The sequence below is a fragment of the Antechinus flavipes genome, chromosome 5, assembly GCF_016432865.1.
Source record: "Antechinus flavipes isolate AdamAnt ecotype Samford, QLD, Australia chromosome 5, AdamAnt_v2, whole genome shotgun sequence".
Lineage (NCBI taxonomy): Eukaryota > Metazoa > Chordata > Mammalia > Dasyuromorphia > Dasyuridae > Antechinus > Antechinus flavipes.
The window spans coordinates 287,458,715-287,474,041 of NC_067402.1; the positions used below are offsets into that span (position 1 = coordinate 287,458,715).

At 50.0% G+C, this 15,327-nt stretch overlaps 2 protein-coding genes across 2 annotated transcripts; one reads left to right on the top strand and one right to left on the bottom strand.

Annotated features, from left to right (window-relative positions):
- The first annotated feature begins 8,090 nt into the window (after positions 1 to 8,090).
- Positions 8,091 to 10,181, top strand: ATF4 (activating transcription factor 4). The gene is given in 4 exon segments (XM_051962046.1): positions 8,091 to 8,315; positions 8,881 to 9,198; positions 9,285 to 9,476; positions 9,479 to 10,181. Coding segments are annotated over 3 exon segments (1,032 nt in total). The 5' UTR covers positions 8,091 to 8,315; positions 8,881 to 8,975; the 3' UTR covers positions 10,096 to 10,181.
- A 1,989-nt stretch (positions 10,182 to 12,170) lies between these two features.
- Positions 12,171 to 15,300, bottom strand: RPS19BP1 (ribosomal protein S19 binding protein 1). Its single transcript, XM_051962047.1, has 4 exons — positions 15,191 to 15,300; positions 14,950 to 15,063; positions 14,563 to 14,660; positions 12,171 to 13,860 (listed from the first exon to the last, which is right to left on the bottom strand). The coding sequence occupies exons 1-4, from the start codon at positions 15,240 to 15,242 to the stop codon at positions 13,717 to 13,719; spliced, it is 408 nt and encodes a 135-aa protein (XP_051818007.1). The 5' UTR covers positions 15,243 to 15,300; the 3' UTR covers positions 12,171 to 13,716.
- Between the last annotated feature and the right edge of the window lie 27 nt (positions 15,301 to 15,327).

Genomic DNA, 15,327 nt, shown 5'->3' on the forward strand with positions numbered 1-15,327 from the left:
GCTTTGGCTTTTGTGTTTGGTGTAGATAAAACCTATTTTCTCTTTTTTAAAAATTCTATTAATGCTTTTTATTTTCCAAACAGATTTTTGACATTCACCTTTGCAAACCTTATGTTCCAAAATTTTCCCTCCCTTATCCCCTCCCCTGAATGGCAAGTAATTCAAAGTGTTAAACAGGTGCAGTTTTTCTATACATATTTCCACAAATAAGCTGTATGTAAAAAATCAGTTCAAAAAGAGGAAAAATGGAAAAAGCAAATAAAGTAAAATACTATGTTGTGTTCCATATTCAGTCCCCATGGTCCTCTGGGTACAGATGGCTCTCTGTCACAAGACCATTTGAATTTGCCTGCATCACCTTGCTGTTGAAAAGAACCACGTACGTCAGAATTGATCATCACATAATCTTGCTGTTGCTGTGTACAATGATCTCTTCACTTGGCATCAATTCATCTAAATCTCTCCAGGCCTCTCTGAAATCATCTGCTGGTCAGAAAACCTATTTACTCAATGGACCTCTGGCTATCTGGAAGCTACTTTCAATGTTTGGGCACGTTTAATTGGCTTGGAGATGGGAGCAGAGGAATTAAGGAAAGAAACCCTTTACTTGGTTGTTTGCAATAATCTTTTTCCCCTGGACTTTTTCTTTTTCTTTTCTTTTTTTTTTGCTGAGGCAGTTGGGGTTGAGTGACTTGCCCAGGGTCACACAGCTAGGAAGTATGTCTGAGGTCAATTTGAACTCGGGTCCTCCTGACTAAAGGGCTGGGGCTCTATTCACTGCGCCCAACTAGTTGTTCCCACTCCTGGATTTTTCTAGGGCTCACATGCTTTCTGTGGTTCCTGTTCCTGAAGTAGGCACGGTGGTTGACGTTTCAAAGTCTGTGTGTCTGCACACACAGTAGTTATTTGTGGATTTCCGCCGCCCGTCTCCCACAAATGCACTCGTGTATACGTGTGCACTCACATATTCATACAGGTACTCGAGTCATCCATTTTGGTCCAGGTCAGTTCAGATCTAGAGGGAGAGTTCTTGAGGGAATTGGTTTATTCCTGGGATTTCACAACAAACCTCTGCTGTATGTTAAAGGGATGTTGTCCTTTGAATGGAGACAAGCCTTCTGTTAAAAAGTTATTAAGCCAAAGGGAAGATAACCTAGACCATAAGGGAAGATAACCTAGAACACTGGGCCTTAATTTAAAAAAAAAGTCCTTCCATGTAGGGCTAGTCCCATTCAATTGGGAAGAAATTATAACCTGGTGAAAGTATGATGGGCTACCCTCAAGTCCTCTTCAAGGAGAAATTGCCTTCTTGGACAATGAGAAGAATAGAGAGAGAAGGATTGAGAAGTCACATGTTGAATTGTGGGGCAGATCCAGTTTCCTTGGAAGAGCGGGTTCATCAAAAGGGGTTAATGTCAAAGTGGAACAGCCCCTTGGATCCTGTGCATGGAGCTCTTCTCAGAATCATGTTCAGAAGTGCCCTCAATAAAACCTATAGACTTACAAAGGGAATCAAGTATGTTGAAATATTAGAACACTAAAAAAAAGAAATGGCACAGGACCCCAGGTTCAGAACATCCTGACTAGAAGGTGCCCATGATTTTTATGGCTTTTGCCTGTGGGGCTAGAAATTCCTGTTTCTCAGAAATACTGATCTCTGAAGAAACCGGATAGTATATGCATCCCACAGCTGTGGCTGTTCCCCACCAGGCAAGCTGAAGAAACTGACTCTGGCTTGAGTCCCGATTTAGGTCAGATTAGAGCTATGGATCCCCAACCCCTCATGTTATATCATTGAGGGGAAAAACGCAATGGGGAGGATTTGAACTTGGATCTTGACTATATGAAGGGCAATCCCTATCTTCAATTCATATCTCATTAACCTTTAGTTCAGGACTTGACCTCCCTGGAGTCTCAAAAACTAAGGGCACCCTTTGGCCTGGTTCCCCTGAATGCTTTGAAGTCTCAGGGGGATGCAAGTACAACTAGTTATTGCACTATATTGTAAGGGGTAGGGTCATGGACACCAAGCTTTTAGCAGGTGCTAGAAAGAGGCCAGGTGGGATCATGGTTTTTTTGAGGCAAAAGGGGTCACTTAGTTCAACCCCTACATTTTACAGATGAAGAAACTGGCCCAGAAAGTGAAGGGAACTTCCTTTGGCTCACGGGATTTGCAGTCATCAGGGCCCACTTCCTCATTTGGCTCAGTGATTTTCAGGGCTGGCAGGGACCTCGGAGGGCATTGGTTACCCAGGGGAGGGAGGTTTCTTGCAAGGGGCACGCTGGTGGTCAGTGTTGGGGTCTGACCCCATCTTCTGGCACCAACTCCATGCTGCCTTTCATTAGGAGAAGAATTGGGATCTGCACCGGCTCACTGGGTTCATAGGATTTTAGAATGGGGCGGGGCCTGAAAGCTCGCCCAGGCCCATTTTTCAGAGGAAACGGAAGCTCTTAATGAAGTGACAGTTCCAGGTGGCAGACACCTGCCTGAGCCTCTGCTGGCCTTGGTCACACCGGTCCATCTCTCCCTGCGTTTCCTAGGCGTTCCTGAAGGGGGAGAGGGGAGAGTCTGTGTCCTAGAGCCTGACGTGAGATGGGTCTGTGCATTTGGGACCTTTCCTCTAGTTTTCAGCAAAGTACCTGGCAGTGGTTCGCACCCTCCTTGTGGCCGAGGTGGCGGGAGGGACGGGAGACTGACTGGGGGGGGCGGGGCCCGCCGGAGGTCGGTGGCTCGCTGTTGGAACCCGCTAGAGGCCTTCTGAGGCCGGGCCCGCTATCTGTGACCTGGATGCAGCAGCGGGCTGCTCTGCTTATCAGTCTGCAGATGGCGAAGCTGACGGGCCGACGTGCCGCCCCGCACGGTCCGCGTCCCCGAGGCTCGGCAGCGTCGGGGATGGGACAGACCTGGCCAATAGGAGCACGCAGGGATTAAAGTTAGGGACCCACACGCCAGCTGCACAAGGCTCGGCCGCTCGGCCGCTGTGCAAACAACGTGAGTCAGCGCTGAGATTGGGCTCTTTAAACAGGCTCTTGTACATTCAGGACATTCCACAGGAGAGGCGCCGGCTTCAGGGCCAGGGAGCGGGGCACCCCCTTCCTTTTTCAAAAGAGCATCTGGCAAGCTGGACTACTCGCAGAGGAGAGGGGGGGCCAGGGATTGGGGGAGGAAGAAGGAGGAACCGGGACTGTTTTATGGCAGGGAGCTCCCATTTGGGCTGTCCCAGACCTGTCCCAGAGTCGGGAGGAGAAGCGGCTTTGCGGGGGCGCAGTTCTGTGTAACTTGTGGGAAAGGCTTCCACGATCGCAGGCTCTGAGTAGGATGAGTCCATCCGCGGTCATGACCCCTCCCTTCATACAAGAGAGGACCCCCTCTATTAACCGGGAGCTCCACCTGCCCCAAGCACAGCCTCTGCTGCGCCTCTGGGGGAGGGGAGGGCTCAGTGGGCCTTGAAGCTCCTCCCCCGCCCCCTCAGTTCCTGCCTCGACACTGTCACGTGGCTCTTCCACTTGCCCCTTCCCTCCCTCCCCCCTCCCCGCCACGCCCCAGGAACCAAGCAGCTTTCTCTGGACTCGGAATCATGACTGGGGGGAGGGGAAGAGACCATCCTGCGGTCTAGCCCAGCGACCCGGGCTTGACCTTGCGGAGAACCGGGTGTTTTGGAGTCCTGTAGACCACCGACCGGATGTGGTCAATCTGCAATCACCAGAGCTCCCCAAGTTGGGCCTCTAGGGGAGCAAGGACCCTCCCAGACTAGACCACAAGGGGCCCTGGCCGGATTAGGGGCCGAGACCCAAGGCCAGCTTTCTGACAACGTGGCGGCTTGCATCTTGGGGAGATCATTGCATAGCCCTGGGCCTGAGCTTGGAAAGGTAGTGTGGTTCAGAAGTGGTGAGGGTCACCATTTAATAAAAAGAGCTGGAGAGATCTCTGGAAGCAAAGCGAAGTTTGTTACACATTCTCCCTAAAGAGGCATCCCACCCTCCAGCAAACATCGAAGGGAGGAAGCACCTCCTGAGGCAGGGTCAGCAAATACTCCTTTACTCTCTAGCAAATACCCCTTCCCACCACAGACCCTCATCCTCATCACCCTCGCCTCACCTCGTTCAGCCCCCCCTTATTTGTACACTGAGATCTCTTCCAATTTTTGGAACATGACTTCACATTCCCTATCGAATTCCTCCTCCCCTTCTGGCTCCTGTCCGTCCTCTTGGGCCACTGGCTCCCACCCTTGTCCTTTTAACACCATCAAACGGACCCTTGGGCTTTCTCTTCCACCCTAATCATGGCTGGAATGATGATAATCACTTTGATTAGATAATGAGTTTGGGACCATTCTAGCTATCAATTGGATCAACAAGGTATGCAGAGAAGGAGTAATATAACACCACTGAGCGCTAGAAGGCCAAACCAAAGGAGCTTTTCCCAAGCCAGGACCACCAGGAAGGACTGAACGGTGAGGTCCAGGTCTGTACAGGAGCATGAGCAAGTTTCCTAAGGTTCTTAGTGACCTCTTTTACTAGATTTCCATTGTCATCCATCTTTATACAACATGTCGATAAATTTAGTTTCGCACAAACTCCCCCTTCCTCAGCCAACAAATAATCAGCATGAGTCTATGTTGTAAAACGGCCTCTCTGGTTTGAGTAGCTTGGTCAACTAAAAGATCTAGTGCCTCAGCCGTGGGATGGGGGATAATCTCTACAACTGCTTGAAGCCTAATGCAAGCTCTTTCAGGACAGTTGTGAAAATCGAGTAAGGCTTCATCTGCTTCAGAGTGTGAGTAGGCCTGAAGGACTTTGAGCCTTGATCCAGGGCATACTTAAATCCTCCCATGACATCATTTTCTCCCAATTTCAATTAAATATGGGCAAGTATGTACTTATTGGTCAAGTTCAATTTCTTGGTAGTTCCTGCGTTTAGAATGTAAGACCCTCAGCCAATGAGGATGAGGGTCAGTGGTGGGAGGGGGTACTTGTGTTAGGGATTAAAAGTGTTAACCCTGCCCCAGAAGGTGCTTCCTCCCTTCATTTTTCTGCTGACGCTTGATGGCTCGGGCGCCCTTTCCTCGAGAATGTATAATAAACTTTGCTTTGCTTCTAGAGATCTCTGCAGCTTTTTTTAATGGTGACCCCTCACCATTTCTGAACCGCACAGTTTTGGGGGCTGGTCCGGATCACACTACTTGGTGAGTAGGCAAACGCTTGGGCGCTAGCGGGATGATGCCCTGCCCTGATTTAGGCAGCCCGCCAGCGTCCAGGGGCTTCTTCCTCCCCAAGGTAAAGTGGGACCGAAGTGGAGAAACTCAGAGCAAAGCAAAGGGTAAATATTCCAGCCTGTTCGGTGGAAGACAGACCAGTCCAACAATTTGCTGTGCAGCAACCCAGAGGTAAGCCTCCTGAGAGCCCTTGAGTCGAGTTACAGACTCTGCAGGGATGCTCTGGACAGGATATAGCCCAGGCCTTCTTGGGGGACTGGGGTCAATTGGTGACAATTGGTGTGTTTGGGCCTTTTGGAGTTTAGATTTATCTAAATTCAATGGGTATGGTCCAGTCCCAGCCAGCCCTCGAGGAGAGAAATGGGCAGAGGAGAGAAAAATGGTCAGAAAATAGGTAAATAGTCCCTTGGGAGATAAGTAATTGTAACCAACTGCCAAAATATAAGGAAAAAGCAAGAAAAAGATGATAAGGTATTGTTGTTTTATCTGGGGTGACAAAGATATTGGTGGAGGCAGTTGAAGATTGGATTTGCCAAAAACTGGATTTATACCTGAAAGGGAAGGAGAGGATTTAATTCCATCAGCCCCTCCAGGGGCTCTTAGGGCCTCGGAGGAGAATTTGTCTATTTTGAATTCTCTCTTCTCACAAGAGGAGAGGGGACTAATTAGAGGCGCAGCTATGAAGGAGTGGGAGAGAAGAAATCCCTCAGCTGCAAGGGTAGTTTCATCTGACCAGAAATACCTCTTAGTAAATCCCAATCGGGATCACAATAACCCTATACATCAGGGAAGTATGTGGGATCGAGGGAGTGAAAATGGTGGCTTTTTTCCTTTCCCTCCCACGTGTCCTGACTGCAGCAGGGTCACGTGGGGCCAGGGGGAAAGAAACTGCTATTTAGTGAAATTCATTATTTTAAATATGCCGGCAAAAGTAGTTTTATATTATTATTTATATCATTATTATATCATTTTATATTATTATTATTTATATTATATTATTATCAGTGAGATATACAAGTAGGTAGCTATTTTAATTTTCAGTCCAGACTTTGGTTGCTGCTATTAATATCTTTTACCCTTTTACTTCCTGGGGCTAGAGTTTCTTTATCTAAAGGCTTACTTGGCCCGAGTCCTTGGGGCCACGCCCACTTTGCCTTTTGTTCTTTGAGAGAAAGCTGGGAATCTCATCATGGCCTGATTAGGCTAAGGTTTTTTTGGGACTCTAAAAGTTAAACTAATCTATCTAGAGCCTTTTACACTGTATATTGATGGGAGGCAGGGCTATCTCTGGAACCCCAGTCCTAGACCGCTGACTTACTTATCAAAGGTCTATATTTGTAATGCAGGAGAAACTGAGCAAGACAGAGGTTGGAGAAGATTTACTGGGACCAAATGGATCCATGGGTGGTCCCAGGGCTGAGCAAGTATTGGGACAGCAAGATTTTTTATAGGATAACAAGAACAATGACATAATGGAGGTGCCCGGATGGAGATGACCTAATGGGAGGTACTGCAGAGGTTACTGATATTCTAATGACGTCTAACATGGATAGACCTTTATCTAGTCAAACAAGAAGGAATAATTATATGAAGATATAAAACCTTTCTCTCATCAAACATTAAGAGGGAATGATTATAGCCTGAGGTTTCGGGGCAGAGCAACTGAGGTAGACATTGCTCTTAGTAATGAACTGAACCAGCTACACCCAGCAAAAGAACTCTGGGAGATGACTATGAACCACTACCTAGAATTCCCAATCCCTCTATTTTTGTCCGCCTGCATTTTGGATTTCCATCACAGGCTAATTGTGCACTATTTCAAAGTCAGATTCTTTTTGTACAGCGAAGTAACTATGGACATGTGTACTTATATTGTATTTAATTTATATTTTAACATATTTAACATGTATTGGTCAACCTGGGGGCGGAGGTGGGGGAAGGAGGGGAGAAGTTGGAACAAAAGGTTTGGCAACTGTCAATTTGGCAAAATTACCCATGCGTATAACTGCTAAATAAAAAGCTATAACTAAAAAAGTGTTGACCCTGCCCCAGAAGGTGCTTCCTCCCTTCCATTGTCTGCTCGAGGGTGGGACGCCCTTCACGAGAGAATGGATAATAAATCTTTTTTCCCTCCCCTCCCCTCCCCCCCATCATTTCTGAACCACAGAGGGGTGAGGGATGGGCAGCCCACCAAGCAGCCTCCCAGGCGGCCTGGGGCCGGGAATAGTGCCCGGGGGGGAAGAGCTAGCCAGGGCGTGATGGAGCCGCGCGGAGAGCGGAGAAAAGGCCCGGCCACCGGCGGCCCGGCGCTAGCACTAAGCTGCACCCGCCGGCTCCTTCCAAACCCGGCAAGTCGCGCAGTGGCCCAATAAGAGCCAGAGCTAGGCGTGAATCATCCCGCTGGGACCAATCAGCGCTATGGTCCGAACTGCTTCCCGCCTCATTTCATCTGGTCTCGCGCGATTTCGAGGTTCCTCGAGACTCCCATTGACGCAAACCATCCCAGGATAAAAGAAAGGTTTTTCACGCTCTACCTCCCTAGCCCCTCCCTGGCGGCAGAATTCTGAGTGATGTATGACTTAGATCCTTCCGCGAATGAAGAAGGGGCGGGGAGGCGGAGGAGGAGGAGTTGTAAAGTAGTTCCTACCATTCCGCCAGCTTTTGCGAGATTTTCTAAAGTATTTGCCTTCTCCCTTTAACTGGTAGCCGAGAATCATGGGCAGAACTAGAGAAAGAGTAGAAGACGGAAAGAAATGGAGCAACGAAGTCCAAGAGAGAGGGTCACGTGACGGTAGCGGAAGGATGCGATGCTGTTTTGGAGGACGATACGCGTCACCGATAGGCGCGGGGCTATAAGAGGCTCACGGCGGACGCCGCCGCCATTTTCACGCCTGTTCAGGAAGAGTATAGTGTGGTCGCATCGCGTTCGTCGCCGACCTCTGTAGCCCTGCGCTCGGCTTGCTCCGGCCTCGTTCCCTTCCCCCACGCCCACCATGGCGTTCTAGAGGCGGCAGCGCCTGCGGCAGCATCGGCTCTTGCAGCGGCGGCGGCAGCAGCTCCAGGCTCTGCAGCGGCAAACTCCAGCGGCGAAGCCATGGCGTGAGTGTGGGGGGAGGGGAGACTGGGGTTGGGATGGACGAAGTGGAGGGAACAAAACGGGGGTGGGGTGGGGGGAGGGGGGACCGAGCTTTGTTGACCTGAACATAAAGTAGCCGCCTTTTATGGGTATTTAGGGGTCGTTTCCGGGCGAAGGTGTTTGCCCTTTTTTTTCAGCCTTCAGGGTGCTCAAGTTATTTCTTAGGGAAATTCGCGGAGTTACCCCGCATACCCCCAAAATGAAAACCGAACCGCCATTCCGCTCTTTCCGGAAAGGAGGAGCCGCGCTGGGCGTGCTGCCCACTCGAAACGTGGCAGAGATTGGTGCTTGGAAAGGGGACAAAATGGCGGCTGTTTCCGCGTGGGGAGGCGGGGGGACGCGGAGGGGCCGCCTCAGGGTGTGAGTCACTGCGAGGGCCCCCCCGCAGGGCGGGGTGGAGGCGGGGCTGTGGCTCGAGCCATATATGGGCAAGAGAAGGAAGCTGCTTCCCTAGGCCAAGATGGGGGGGGGGAGGATAGGGAGGATGGGGATCGGAGGGTCTCACGGCCCGGCTCGGGCTTTTTTCAGGCTTTTCAAGGCATCTAGCAGCAGCATTGCTGTCATCCACGAAAAAGACATCCAGGACTCCAGTGCATTCCTGCAACTGACGAAAGCCCTCCAGCATGACCGACATGAGCTTCCTGAACAGCGACTCGTTGTGGGGGGACTTGTCCCCCTTCAACCAGTCGGGTTTGGGGGCTGAGGATTTCCTGAGCCCCCTCGATGACTACCTGGAGGAGGCCAAGCCCTTCAAATCGCATGGGCTCTCCAGCGACAAGGCTAAGGCAGTCTCTCCCGATTGGCTTACTGTGGACGGTTTAGGCCCCGCCACAGACTATGGCAAAGGTAAGAAGCAAAGATAAAAGGCTGAGGCGGGAAGGGTCAGGAGGGAAGCTGGGACGGCTGGTCCATGTTTGAAGTTTGTCTTGCAGAGGATGCCTTCTCAGGCATGGATTGGATGGTGGAGAAAATGGACCTGAAGGAGTTTGATTTCGATGCCCTCTTGGGTGAAGTCCTGGAATCCACCTGCCCTGATCTTTTTGCCACGTTGGAAGACTCGTGTGATCTGTTCGGCCCCTTGGCCACTAATGATAAAGAGTCCCCTTCAACAGTTAATTCAATTGGCCAGTCCCCGAAAATCTACTTGAATCTGATCATGTTGCCTCGAGTACCTCCCATCAGTCTTTTCCACTTTATGTAAGGGCCCTGACCTCCACACCAGACCATTCATTTAGTTTAGATCTAGGTAGTGAAGTGGATGTCTTGGAAGGAGACAGAAAATCAGAAACTGTTTATGGAATGATGCCAAAAGGTATCAAAGAGGAAGAAGCCCCCTCAGATAGTGATAGTGGAATTGGAATCTGTACAAGTCCTGAGTCCTACCTGGGCTCTCCCCAGCATAGCCCCTCCACTTCCATGAGTACTCTGAATGAGAGCCAGCTCTCTTCTGATTCTATTTTTATTTCTCCCCGCCCTAAACCTTATGACCGCCCCCTTGAGGATAAAAAAGAAAAAAAGGTAGATAAAAAGTTAAAGAAAATGGAACAAAACAAGACTGCTGCCACACGGTATAGGCAGAAAAAACGAGCAGAACAGGAGGCATTATCTGGGGAGTGCAGAGAGCTAGAACAGAAAAATGAAGCTTTGAAGGAGAAGGCAGATGCCCTGAGCAAAGAGATCCAGTATTTGAAAGACTTGATAGAAGAGGTCCGAAAGGCTAAGGAAAAGAGGAAAAATTCCTAAGTTGTTGGGTAGTCAGATATTTGTGTTTGCATGTATATAGGAGTCTTGTGCTGTCTTTAATAAATTATTTTGTAGTAAAAGTTCAACTTTTGTCGTTCTAATGTTTCCTCTGTGTTGCCTAGTCACCCCACCTCACATTGGGCAGGAGCCTGTAAATCTGCTTTCACAAGATTAATTTGTTGGGTTATTTTTGGGGGTGTGAGGGGAAGCATAGATTGCTACTTGCACAAGAGAAATAATTAACTTAATGCGTATGAGGAGGTAGCTGACACAAAGCGCCCTCAATCAGCTGCAAGTTCAGGATGAATTGAAGTTCAAGTATTAGAAGGAAAGATTTGGATCCAGGTCATACTACCTAAAATGGAAGCTGAAGATAGTGTCACAAACCTTGGCCTAAAATTACAATGTAAAAGGCATTAACAAATGTGTCAGGTCAAAAATTGAGCGTAGCCCTACAAGCTTTGGGCCTGATCCTTTGAGTGGCCCAAGATCGTGGACAGATTTGACTTAAGATTATGTGGGTGGATTTGAGGAACCCATAATCACTTAGAGACCCTCAGAGGGGAAGCTTGAGGAAAGATGAGATAGTGTAGATTACCAAGGGATCACAGCATCAAAGAAGGGAGTTTGGAGGCTTGCTGTTGAGAATGGGTGGGAACATGGTCAGAAATGGGTTTGATTTCTTGGCAGGGAGAAAGACTGATGGAAAATGGCAGAGCCTAAATGGTTAATAGGGTGGACTGAAACCCAAGGTAAGACTAGAGATGACTGCCATCCTCCATGATTTAGGCAAGCTGTGAAATTACAGGTGAAAGAAGATGGAAGAGAAAAGAAAAGTTAGCTATCAAAAAAAAAGGGGAAATAAGAACTGCTGTTTGGTTCCAAGAACCAAAGAAAACTAATGGGTACAAGTACCAGGAAACAAATTTGGGTTAGTGAATATTTGGCAAGAGGACGATGATTATGCTTTTGGGCGGGGAGGGGACCTGGTCAAACTAAAAAGATAGAATTAACATGGATTTTAGCAAAATGTTTTGAGAAGATGGAGAGATGTGGGCTTAGATAATATGTAACTCAATAGAATTGGAATTGAATGGTTACAATGCTTGTTAAATCTGGTAACAAAGCTGGAAGGGAAAGCTAGTGTCCTCCCATGCCCCTCAAATCTCAACAAGTTTAGAACATTGGGTTGAATTGAATTAAAAGAGATGGGGCAGCTGGGTGGTGCAGAGGATACAGCACCAGCCCTTAGGTCAGGAGGCCCTAAATTCAAATCTAGTCTCAACATTTGAACTTAGCTGTGTGACCCTGGGCAAAACTGACTTCACAAATACAAGATGAAATATGGTTCTGATAGCTTATCCCCCAAAAGATGAGGTTTCAAGCAGGTTTTGCAAGCTCAATGAATTAGCCACATAAGGTGTGTATGCGTGTGCATGTGCATAAGTTGAGATCAGAGAATCAGGGGCCCAGTCCTTTTTCCAAATGTGGAAGAGGGATTAGATTGTCAGGGTCAAAAATCAGGGCAAATTCAGCCTGGATATCAGCTGTGCAGAAGTGGAACACCTTGGGAAACAGTGACTGCCCTTTCCTGCTCCCAGGTTTTCTGTTGTGGCCGATTTCTTCCTAGATGTGGTCTCCATAGTACTGGAACTCACAACCTTAAAATTCTGTTTCTGAGAAATCAACAGGAAGTGGCAGACTCGGGCCTAAGGTGGTCCGTCCCCCGTCCCCACCCTGTGATTCCCTGGGAACCTTAGTATCCAGGAACTAACTAGCAAATATTGGACAGGCTTTAAAACCCTCTGTGCTGCCCAGTTTCTTTGGCTTCCAATTTCTTTTTACTGGATCCAAGTCATGGAGTGTGAACTTTCCCCCTCCTTTTATATAGTTTCTCCAAAGACCCAAGGGGTAAGGTGAAGACTCTTGTCTCCAGGAGGCCTGAAAGTTCCCAGAAAGTCTCACAAGGAAGACACTTCCCACACCCCAAGGGAATTTGGACAAGGAAGTTTGTGTTTCATGCATCAGCTTGGGCTCTCAGAAGGATCATCTCTGGGGCTCAGAGGCAGTCACAGTTAACTGGCACTCAGTGCTGGGCACATTTATTTACTTTGAAATAGTTTTAAATTTGTATTGATCTTTTAACATTAGTTTCATTTCCCAAAGAAGTTAGGCCATCAACTGCCCAGTGAGCCATTTCTAGTAACAAAACAAAAAAAAAATCAGTATTTACTAAAATGATGGCACCCCATGTGCCAATCCCCATCCTGCCATCCCCGCTAGAAGGGCCTCTGGATGAGCAGGAACATCCAAATGGAGACAACCAACAGAGCAGACAAGACTGAAGACAGAGCTCAGTGGTGGGGGGAAATGGAGTTACTCTCAATAGCTGTTTGGAGGAAGGGGCTAAAGGAGCAGTGGGAAGAAGTTGCTGGGATGCCTTCTTCAGCTTCAGGTACGCAAACAGAAAATAGAGGTTTTCCTAGTGGGGGACATTATAGTCACTTGAGTGGAATGGGATGCTGCCTTTGGATCCCCTGTCCTAGCTCTTCTATGCAGGTCTGTGCTTTGGGCAGGGGTTGGCCTTGCGCCCCTTTGTGATGTGGGAATCCCACCAGTCTAACTCTGGTGACTACAAGCACTTGGGGGGGGAGGGAGGGAAGGGGGGGTGGTGCCATTTCTCACTTGTGCCCAAGGACCACTTCTAGGATGGCTCCAGAACTGCAGATGGACCAGATGTTCTGGTTCTCTGCCACTGGTTGTTTTCACACACAGGTCACTGCCCACCTCGGACCTGCCTCCACCTTGTGTCCAGTGAGGATATTGGGAGAGGATTTTCAAGACTCCTCTCGGTTGTCCTGGTCTTTGGAGTTAAGAACACTGGATTTCCTCACTGGGATCAGTAAGAATGAGTATTCCTTCTAGAATGTTTACTGTCCTTCAGATGAGGAGAAAGGGAATCATCCCAAATATCCTTTCTGGCCCTCCACTCAACCCTGCTCCATCTTGTGGGTGTCCCTTCAGTCCCTTTCTACTCTGATACTAACCCATCAGTCCTTCAAGGCAGGAAGTGCAAGAGCAGCCCCATTTTTTGAGACTCAGAATTAACTATTATCTGACTAGGAGGTTTCCCCCCATGAAGTGTCAGCTTTTCAAGGGTAGATTTGCTTCAGTTTTGTCCCCAGCACCTTTTAGGTGCTTTTTGAACTGAGGAGATCACATTTAGCCTTTTGGGAACCAATGAAAGGTGAGCAGGGCCAGGATCATGACATGTGACAGAAAACTGAAAGTCAAAAAGGAGAATGCATCACCAGCTCTAGGTTTTCTAGTAACAAAAGAGCAGAGTCTGGGGTGCCTTCAGCCCCCAGGGCTTCCCCATCCTCAGGCTGGGCCCACGGCAGCGCCATCTGGTGGCTGAGTCTCAAACAGCAACCCATCAGGCAGGAGCCAGGTTGGCAGGGTGTGGGATGGGGAGGAAGCCAGGCTTCCAATGCTGGGAGTGGGGAGAGGGCAGGGAACCAGCCCCTCCATGTCTCTGAACAGGCCCAAGGACCGTCCTGTTCCAAAAAAGGAGACTGGTCCCATATGGTCTTCCATTCAGACTCAGGGCTCCTGCTTCTGTCACTTGGTCCCAGAATTCCCAAAATATTCTTCCTGGAACTTGCGGAAGTCTTCCTCGGTGAACACTGTGCCCTGGGGTTTCTCCTTCTTCAGCTTGGTGGCTGGTCGGTCCTTGGCTTTCCGGCCTTGGTTTTGGAGAAGGATCTGTGGGAGGCAGGGTTAGGGGTTATGGGGAGCCCCTAGGAGGGGAAGCTGGGGAGGAGAGCCTGTCTAGACATATCCCATGCCGGTCTTTCAGCCTGTGTTCTCGGGACCAAGAAGGACGCCTGCCCTTCTTCAAAGGGATCCGAATTCAGAGTTGGCTTTCGGGAGCCTTGCCTGCCCAGCCGAATCCCTCCGAGGTGTGGAATCACTCGCAAAACGAGGGATCTGGACCAGACTGTCCAAGCCTTTGCCCAGAGCCCTTGTGATGCAGAAGTTTGCACCCGGACTTCCTGGGAACAAGGAGGAAAGTCTCTCCTTCCACCCTCCCTGGATGTGCCTGTCGGCAGCTTCCTCCTGGGGCTGATCCCACTGAGCTCCAGCTCCCGTGTCGTCTCATTCAGGTGGAAGAGAAGGTATTACAGCTCCCCTTCCCATAGAATAAGAAGCTCTTATGCAGCAGAATAAGCTTTTCTTGGCTTTCATGATGGAGAATGTCCATTTCCAGTCCCAGCCCTGCCCAGCCCCTTTAGAGAGCCCTGAATGGACCTAGGTTACCCAATGGAAGAGGCGCCCCTCACCCTTAGGTTTCTCCAACAGGAGGTGCTTCCCCAAGCTCAGGTTATCCCCACAGGAAAGGCGCCCTTCCCCCTCCCCCCCCATGCCCAGAAACCCAAGACCCAAGCTGACCAAAAGGGTCCTGACCTTCGTGGTGATCTTCGGGTCCACGGCCACTAGCTTCTTTTTCATGAACCTCAGGTTCTCTTGCAGGTGGTCCTGCCTCTGCCGCTTCTGGAACTCCTCTGAGGTGAGCAAAGACCCCGGGTGAGGGTGACAGCCCCCTGAGATGGGCACATCGGCCAAACCGAGACACCTTCTCCCTGCCCCCCTCGCCCTGGGAGGCTCCTAGCTTAGGAGGCGGAGGGGGGGAGGGGCGGCACACAGTAGGCGCTCACTAAATGCCGACTAAGGAAGAGGGAAGGCCCTGGCATTTACGGCGCCGAGCTTCCCGCGCAAGGTATCCTGGGAAACAAGGCTAAGGGGAGGGGATCCGGGAAGAGGATGGGACCCCCGCGACCCGCCCCTCCTCACCTAGGGCCGACTTGGTGACTTTGCCCTTGACCGTGGCTTGGTTTTTTCTGGATGACCGCTTCTCCGGGATCCGGTTTTGGCGGCCTCGGGCGGGCCCGGGCCCGGTCCTGGAGCCTGGGAAGAGGGACGCACCATTAGGGTCGAGCCCAGGGATCTTGTCCCTTCCGGCCCATTCCACTGCAGGGCAAACCGTGGCCTCCCAGCGCCCTCCGCCCAACCCCCGGCCCGGCCCAGGACTCACCCGCCGGCTCCCCAAGGAGCTCCAGGCCCTTGCGCAGGAGCGAAGCCGACATGCCGCCTCCACTCACAGGGCCCGCCTCCAACCACGTGGCCCGCCCCGGCACTTCCGGCAGGAGCCTTTTCCCAAAGCATCCGACC

Coding starts and splice junctions, on each gene's coding strand:
- RPS19BP1 (XM_051962047.1), bottom strand. CDS start 15,242: ATGTCGGCTTCGCTCCTGCGCAAGGGCCTGGAGCTCCTTGGGGAGCCG. Junction 14,661..14,949: donor AGTCACCAAGTCGGCCCTAG/GTGAGGAGGGGC, acceptor TGCTCACCTCAG/AGGAGTTCCAGAAGCGGCAG. Junction 13,861..14,562: donor ACCCGAAGATCACCACGAAG/GTCAGGACCCTT, acceptor TGCCTCCCACAG/ATCCTTCTCCAAAACCAAGG.